Below are 9,226 nucleotides of genomic sequence, written 5' to 3'. Positions count from 1 at the left end.
ATTTTTTTTTTTACTGTAATTTATTTCCGAATTTCGTTTCGTCCTTCTGAGCTGCCAGCGAACCATTCTGATTGGCCTCTTTGGGATTTTCTTTAACCATCTTTGGCTTTTCCCTTCTTTCAGAATATTCCATGGTTCACATCAAACTACTATTGATTTTACAATTCAATGAACATCCTTTAACATGCTCAACGCATGCTACTAGTCTGCTGTGCAAACCCTTCACTCGAGTAAAGGGTCTGAATTGCAGCCTACTCATGACTTGTGTTCTGAAGGCCCTGAAACAGCTAGTTTGTATGTGCTAGTCTTTGCGTGGAGACACACTTGTTGATCAAAGTTTCAATCAGGGTCTGTGCCTGCAGACTAGCTTGGTACCATTATCCAAACAATCCATTTCAATATAGTTTCAAGTAGATAATCATTCTGGTCGCTGTTAGACACCCGTTCAGAATAAATTGGCAACTTTGGACCCAGTCGGCAAAGTCCATTGGCGAAACAGACAGGCATTGTAAACAGTGATGGGCGTCCCATGGCCAAAATATAGAAAACAAAAACCTTTTTTTTTTTTAAAGATATTTGTCCCGTTTTCCTGTCATCGAGCCTGAAATTTTCTCATCCAGCACTGGAAGAATATTCTTTTCATTCTGAAGATCTGAGGAGCAGGAATATCACAGGTATAGACGACATTGGCCTAATATTATATCCAACTTCGATGAATTAACTTTACTGCCACATTGTTGTGATACAACTCCTCATACTTGATACTGTTTGGTGTTGTACTTTGTCTTGTACATGATTATTTATATTATGTTGCCGCTAAATTGGACAGAATTCGGAAGTATCGCAAGTCGTATTACATGCACCTCCCCCCCCCCCCTCCGACCCCCTATATCTACACAGTCAGGTTAGAAGCCTGTGTTAGTGGCCTGAGGGAAGCCCTTCCGGGTCATGATGTGGTGTGTACCCATGCAGATCCATCTCAACTGCAATCACCAAGTGCTTTAGTTTTATTGAAAATACGGAGGTATGTTTTTATCCTTTATACTTCCACGGTTGTAAGGTATTGTGCCTCATATCGTGTGTTTGAAACATGCACCAGACGCAGTTCTGGACTAAATTTTGTTTCTGTAGGGGGATTCAAGGGGCTTGGAAAAATGTCTGATGTTGATCATTTCAATCGTAGAAAAGTGAGCTTGAGTATTTTTTTCCGGGGGAGGGGGGTCGAAGAGCTTCATCCCCAAAGCGCCCCTTCCTCCAGTAGATCAGCATCTACATGCACCTTTCTGCCATAGCAGTTAAATTGCACATTTATTATTTCTAATTATAATTGTTTCAGATATGATATAAATTTTGGAAGTTTTTCAAATATTGGTAGTTTGCAAAATGATGGATAAGTGACTAAAAAGTTTAAAAAAACTTGACGGGTAACACTCTTCCTCTTCATTATGTTCAAAAGCAGTTGTTTGTTAATTATTATGAGCGTTTAAACAGAAGCTCATATCTGTATTTGATTTTGGTTTTAACGGTTGTTTTTCACTTTGTATGTCCAAGCAGGATCATGTCAGAATCTGATGGGAAGCCCTTCCGGGTCATGATGTGGTGTGTACCCAGATCCATCTCGACTGCCATCACCAAGTGCTTTAGTTTTATTGAAAATACGGAGGTATGTTTTTTAACAAAAAATAGCATCTTGGATATATTTCAAACTAATAGTGCAGCGACATGGTGGTTGTGAAGGCAAATTTAATCATGATATGAATAACATTATATATAGAGAGACAGATGTGGGAAAGAGAGAGCGGCATCAGATGGTTTTAGACTTGAGTAGGTGTGCGTGTGTGATAGAGAGAGGGGGTTGTGTGAGTGTGTGTGTGGGGGTGCATGTGCGTGTGTGTGTATGTTTTCGGCAAATCATTAATTATTCAAAAAAAAAAATTAATGAATATTAATCAGCATAATATATTTATTTTGATGTCTACTTAGAGGGGTTGGGATTTAGTTTTTTTTTTTTTACTAGTATTTTTGGGCATTTCATTCCATTATTAATTTCTTCAGTTGTTGGTGAATATTTTTGTAGACTCTTTTAAAATGAAAATTAATTTTGTTCTAATTATTAAGCTTGAGTTTTTTAAATTCAATTTAGATGAAATCCTTGATAGGAAACATGTTTTTAAGAAAAAATTTGCGCGCACGCTTGTGTGTGGAAGAGAGCAGAGAGAGAAAAGAAAAGCAGCTTGAGCTAAAACCTATAACCTGACTGTGACACTGTAGTATCAGCCGGAATCTCATAAACAATATGATTTTTAATTATCATTATTATTATTATTTTTTTATTATTATTTTTTTGTTGTTGTTGTTGTTATTATTATTATTATTGATGTTAACACTCTTCTAATCCTACATCTAGATCTGGTTTGAGCCTTACTGTTCTATCTTCATGTCTGCACAAGGGGTTCAGGCAGCTGGTCTTGACTTTCCAAAAACTAAGGCTGACATTAAATCATTTCAGAGAACGATTCAGGCACTAGACGAGGACCATCAACTTCGCAAAACCTACGACGCAAAACAATTGGATACAACATTTCTTCTGTAAGTGTTGATAATAAAGAATCACGATTTTTTATTTATTTGATCCTTGGGTAAACTTTTTAATCGTCACAGTCCATCAATATTTTTTCCAAAAAAAATCTTAATTTTTCCATTAATTCTTTTTATTAAAGAAATAGGATAATTCCATATTTTCTGAAGTTTCTTCTTTTTTTTTTACCTCCTGATGATTGAGACTATAGTTTCAGATGAAAATTGATGAATTTTTACTTGTACTTGATTGTTCTTTCTTAGCGATTTTTTATCGTAGTTTATTTAGCAGTTGTAGACCCAGGATTTCGTCAATATTTTTGTTGGCGAAGAAATTATATGCCCCCCTCCCCCTCCGAAAAAGGGCAGATAAAATAAGGAAGAGAAATATGTTATTCTGAATTGGGGAATGGGGCAGTTACCAGTCATTCCTGCAGCTTGTACGTCCCTAATGTTTTGTCTTCTATTATAAAGGCATAGTACACTTCAAGAGGCTCTGAACTCCGTACCCGCCGACAAGAACATTTTCGTGAAGGACATCGCTCATGGTGCAACGGGTCATTATTGTGATCTTCCGGGAAAACAGGCCGGGTTCCGGCATACTTTCCTCATACGAAACCCTGAGCGAGTGTTTCCTTCATGGCGAAGCCTCCTCTACAAGATCGAGAAGAAGTTCCCACGACCCAGGCAGAAAGTTCTCCAAGAGGACACCTTTAATTTCATCGAAGATGCAGCTTACGTAGCACCAGGTTTCTCATACAAATGCCAATATGATCTCTGGCGCTATGTCAGGGAGAATTACGATGACGAACCCGTGGTCATGGACGTCGATGAGATGTTAGCTAACCCTGGGAAGTTGCTTCCAAAGTATTTCAAGGCTGTAGGTATGCCATGGGATGACAGATACCTACGTTGGGATCCGTCGCCAGAGGGCGCCTTACAATGGCGGTGGATGTTCAAGATCGACCTTGAGCAGGACTGGATAGCTATGGTTCACAAGGGGTCACTTATGTCTAGTGAGTTCAGACCGTCTAAACCGACGATTCCTCGCTCTCAGATGACCCCAGATGTCATCAAAGCAGTGGATGAAACTATAGGATATTATAATGAAATGGCAAAAAATAGAATTACTGTTTAGATGTACGGGGTGAACATCTATACTGCCATCTCATTGCCAGTGTCCCATCACCCCCTTTCCCCTGCCCCCCCCCCCCCAAAAAAATAGTAATAACAAATATACAAAAATACATTAATGAGTATTTGGAATAATTTATTCTAAGAACTTCAGAATTAAGTGCATTTCATATTCATATATTTTTGTTTTCATTCTCAGACAATGCTATAAACATAATACAATGTACAAGGGGCTATTTCGTTTTTCATATAAAAATTATAGTGACGTTCACACACACGGCAAAAGTAAAAAAAAATCATTATCGAATTTGAATCACGATGCAAATATCATATTGACTATTTTGTCTGTCTGCATGTTCTAATTTAAAAATGAACGAATATTAAGAAAAATATAGCCCTTTAACCCATTTAACTATCTGAAACAGCACAACTCGGAAGAATGTGTATTGAACATGTGGAAGAGACAATATTGTCAGACAATATTATAGCAAGTAAACGTTCACAATTATTTCTGCTTATTTGATGCATGTATATGTTAAGAAAACCCAGATCAGATGTTTGTTTTTATCTCCTTATGTGTCTGGAAATTGGACCCCCACCCTATTTGTAAAGTAATTTGTTTGTATACCAATGTGCAAGTATAAGCGCTTTTTATGATTTTTTATGTTTTTTTTGTTATTTGTATGTTAAACAAAATGGATACACAATTAAAATAGATCCAATAAATTCAATTCAAATTTAAGGAAGACATAATTTTTTGTACTTTGGATAAACAAATAGTTTTAAATAACATAATTGTGAAATAGGATTTAATAATACCTCATGAACGGAATATATAGGAGCAGCATAGACTATACCCTACTGAAGGTGTTAATTACTTCTTCCGGTAAACAATAGGGAAGCGGAAATTGGTTAATTAGTAATCCTTCCGGTCACTTCCGGTGACAATAAGGAAGCGGAAATTGGTTAATTAGTAATCCTTCCGGTCACTTCCAGTGACAATAAGGAAGCGGATCTTCGTTAATAAGACATCATTCCGATGACATCCTGTAAACAATAGGAATGTGGATATTCGTTAATGAGGCATCCTCCCAGTGTCTTCCTTTATCCGGAAGCACATTCTTTTGTTCTAAAATCATTCATGGAGCAAGGGGGGGGGGGTCACTGAGCCATATACCTGGGGATCTGGGGATTAGCCACTTGGTTTCCTTGAGCAGGATAATCAGACATGTATTTGTCTGTGAAGGTCTGAGTATATACAATATGATCAATGAATTACATTCTGATATTTCTTTGGACACACCCACCTTATTAGATAGAACCTGATTGGTCATTCGGTTTGACGATTTTAGAGTGGAATATATGTCAGTGATAAAGGGCATGATGCGCATGCATTCCTCTTCACTTTTAGACCGTTTTTTTCCCCCTGTTTTTCATTTGTATTCTTGTTCTATATTAGTGATTCAATTCAATTGCTGGTATATTATTCTTGATTTTATTCGATAAAATAATCTACATATTGTTTCATACTTCAGAGTTGAATTTAGTTTGTTTGGTTCATTATTATAAAGTAGACGCCCTCCCCCCCCCCCCGCTGTTTTGTCATTACCACTTGGTTGTTGCGTTATGTGTTATCTACAAACCATTCCTATTTATTGGGGAGGGTGTGGTAGGTGGGGTAGGGTGGAACTGGTGGGTCTATTTAAAGATTGGTAGCTGAGATGTTGATGTATTTCAGATTTTGTATAATAACATAACAATAATGATAACAATAATAGTTACATTTATGTAGCGCTTCATACGTTGGTTTCTAAGCATTTTACATATGTCATTATTATTACCCTGGTCATAGGATCCACCACTGTTCCACACATAAAGTGCACCATCTCCACTCTCTGTGAGCATCCTGGCCAGGCAACCATTTATCGGTGCACACATGCCAAGCTAATCGCATTGACGTTCACATCTTATCGCGTACCCATTTAACACCTGGGTCGAGAATGGCAAAGTGTGGATTGTATGTACATGTAGCTAGATAGTTCTACTTGTGAAAATTTGAAGTTTCCACCCTTGGTAGACGTAGGTACTGCAATATCAAACAAATGTACAACATAATTAAAGTGAACAGTAGTTTATTTTTTTCAATGCGCATAAACATACAGAAATTAAAATCATCATTACTGTCAGTATTTTCTTTCACAGAGTTCGTTTATGGTCAATCTGAATCTTATGCATCGTTGCCTCACTTGCCACCATCTTCGGTCTCATCTGTTTCTTCTTCACTGCTGTCTTCATCTTCATCCTGGTATTGGAATAATCCCTCAAATTTTGTCTTATGTCTGGCTAATACACGGCGAATGGCTTTCGACTTCTTCATGCCATTTTCTACTTTCTTCATGATGTCAGAAAGGATTTCGTAATTGGTGTCATCATCTTCAAGGTACAAGCTCTGTCGCAAGAAGTTAGAGTAGTGGTCAAAGAAGATTCGTTTAACAGCCCATAGAACTTTCACATGGGCTTTTTCTTTTGCATCATCATCACTCATACCATTGGAGATATACTTTTTGTATTTTTCATTCCTCGACTCCTCAGTTGCTATCATAGCCATTTCTAACCATTCATGGTAAGCCTGGTTATCTTCAAGTTCTCCTGTCTCGTCCATCTCTGAATTCATTGATTCTTCCTCTCCTCCACTTTCCGAGTCCTCGGATGGTGCATTGCCGTCATGGATAGCCTCCGCAACTCGGTGCTTTTTAGATGGAGGTTCATACTGAGAATCATCTTCGCTATCCTCTTTTTCGTATTCAGAGTCTTCGTGGTCTTCCATTTTGGGGTGTACAATCTGTTCGTGCCTCTTGAGATCAAATTTTCGACCATATGATTTATTACACAGTGAACAACTGTAGCGCTTGGACATGAAACTATTCATGTTCATTCGTTGAAGTTCCGTTTGCAAAATGACACAGAGCAACTGAATCTTCATACTTGTACAGATCGCATTGCCGCAAATAAAAGCGGCGTTTACGCCGTAACGCCGTTGACGGCGCTCGAGATGCATTGCTACGGCGTCAAAGAGCAACTGAATCTTCAGATTCGTACAGATCGCATTGCCGCAAATAAACATGGCGTTTACGCCGTAACGCCGTTGACGGCACTCGGGATGCATTGCTACAGCGTGAAAGAGCAACTGAAGCTTCATACTTGTACAGATCGCATTGCCGCAAATAAAAACGGCGTTTACGCCGAATCAATGCATCCCGAGCGCCGTCAACGGCGTTACGGCGTAAACGCCATGTTTATTTGCGGCAATGCGATCTGTACGAATCTGAAGATTCAGTTGCTCTTTCACGCTGTAGCAATGCATCCCGAGTGCCGTCAACGGCGTTACGGCGTAAACGCCATGTTTATTTGCGGCAATGCGATCTGTACGAATCTGAAGATTCAGTTGCTCTTTGACGCCGTAGCAATGCATCTCGAGCGCCGTCAACGGCGTTACGGCGTAAACGCCGCTTTTATTTGCGGCAATGCGATCTGTACAAGTATGAAGATTCAGTTGCTCTGTGTCATTTTGCAAACGGAACTTCAACGAATGAACATGAATAGTTTCATGTCCAAGCGCTACAGTTGTTCACTGTGTAATAAATCATATGGTCGAAAATTTGATCTCAAGAGGCACGAACAGATTGTACACCCCCAAAATGGAAGACCACGAAGACTCTGAATACGAAAAAGAGGATAGCGAAGATGATTCTCAGTATGAACCTCCATCTAAAAAGCACCGAGTTGCGGAGGCTATCCATGACGGCAATGCACCATCCGAGGACTCGGAAAGTGGAGGAGAGGAAGAATCAATGAATTCAGAGATGGACGAGACAGGAGAACTTGAAGATAACCAGGCTTACCATGAATGGTTAGAAATGGCTATGATAGCAACTGAGGAGTCGAGGAATGAAAAATACAAAAAGTATATCTCCAATGGTATGAGTGATGATGATGCAAAAGAAAAAGCCCATGTGAAAGTTCTATGGGCTGTTAAACGAATCTTCTTTGACCACTACTCTAACTTCTTGCGACAGAGCTTGTACCTTGAAGATGATGACACCAATTACGAAATCCTTTCTGACATCATGAAGAAAGTAGAAAATGGCATGAAGAAGTCGAAAGCCATTCGCCGTGTATTAGCCAGACATAAGACAAAATTTGAGGGATTATTCCAATACCAGGATGAAGATGAAGACAGCAGTGAAGAAGAAACAGATGAGACCGAAGATGGTGGCAAGTGAGGCAACGATGCATAAGATTCAGATTGACCATAAACGAACTCTGTGAAAGAAAATACTGACAGTAATGATGATTTTAATTTCTGTATGTTTATGCGCATTGAAAAAAATAAACTACTGTTCACTTTAATTATGTTGTACATTTGTTTGATATTGCAGTACCTACGTCTACCAAGGGTGGAAACTTCAAATTTTCACAAGTAGAACTATCTAGCTACATGTCCATACAATCCACACTTTGCCATTCTCGACCCAGGTGTTAAATGGGTACGCGATAAGATGTGAACGTCAATGCGATTAGCTTGGCATGTGTGCACCGATAAATGGTTGCCTGGCCAGGATGCTCACAGAGAGTGGAGATGGTGCACTTTATGTGTGGAACAGTGGTGGATCCTATGACCAGGGTAATAATAATGACATATGTAAAATGCTTAGAAACCAACGTATGAAGCGCTACATAAATGTAACTATTATTGTTATCATTATTGTTATGTTATTATACAAAATCTGAAATACATCAACATCTCAGCTACCAATCTTTAAATAGACCCACCAGTTCCACCCTACCCCACCTACCACACCCTCCCCAATAAATAGGAATGGTTTGTAGATAACACATAACGCAACAACCAAGTGGTAATGACAAAACAGCGGGGGGGGGGGGAGGGCGTCTACTTTATAATAATGAACCAAACAAACTAAATTCAACTCTGAAGTATGAAACAATATGTAGATTATTTTATCGAATAAAATCAAGAATAATATACCAGCAATTGAATTGAATCACTAATATAGAACAAGAATACAAATGAAAAACAGGGGGAAAAAAACGGTCTAAAAGTGAAGAGGAATGCATGCGCATCATGCCCTTTATCACTGACATATATTCCACTCTAAAATCGTCAAACCGAATGACCAATCAGGTTCTATCTAATAAGGTGGGTGTGTCCAAAGAAATATCAGAATGTAATTCATTGATCATATTGTATATACTCAGACCTTCACAGACAAATACATGTCTGATTATCCTGCTCAAGGAAACCAAGTGGCTAATCCCCAGATCCCCAGGTATATGGCTCAGTGACCCCCCCCCCCCCCTTGCTCCATGAATGATTTTAGAACAAAAGAATGTGCTTCCGGATAAAGGAAGACACTGGGAGGATGCCTCATTAACGAATATCCACATTCCTATTGTTTACAGGATGTCATCGGAATGATGTCTTATTAACGAAGAT

General features: G+C 38.8%; 1 protein-coding gene across 2 annotated transcripts; it reads left to right on the top strand.

Annotated features, from left to right (window-relative positions):
• Window positions 1–393: 393 nt before the first annotated feature.
• On the top strand, window positions 394–4,442 carry LOC129281610 (uncharacterized). Of its 2 annotated transcripts, none has more exons than XM_064113224.1 (4): window positions 394–674; window positions 1,555–1,663; window positions 2,408–2,589; window positions 3,052–4,442. In XM_064113224.1, exons 2-4 carry the CDS (start codon window positions 1,559–1,561, stop codon window positions 3,713–3,715), a joined length of 951 nt encoding a protein of 316 aa, XP_063969294.1. In that variant the 5' UTR covers window positions 394–674; window positions 1,555–1,558; the 3' UTR covers window positions 3,716–4,442. The 2 variants fall into 2 exon arrangements, with proteins under 2 accessions (XP_063969294.1, XP_063969293.1); XM_064113223.1 differs by having other exon boundaries at window positions 473–1,024.
• Window positions 4,443–9,226: the final 4,784 nt, after the last annotated feature.

The sequence above is a fragment of the Lytechinus pictus genome, chromosome 18 (genome assembly GCF_037042905.1).
Source record: "Lytechinus pictus isolate F3 Inbred chromosome 18, Lp3.0, whole genome shotgun sequence".
NCBI lineage: Eukaryota > Metazoa > Echinodermata > Echinoidea > Temnopleuroida > Toxopneustidae > Lytechinus > Lytechinus pictus.
Note: the sequence above shows the minus strand (reverse complement) of the source record. Positions and strands in the feature narration are given on the sequence as shown.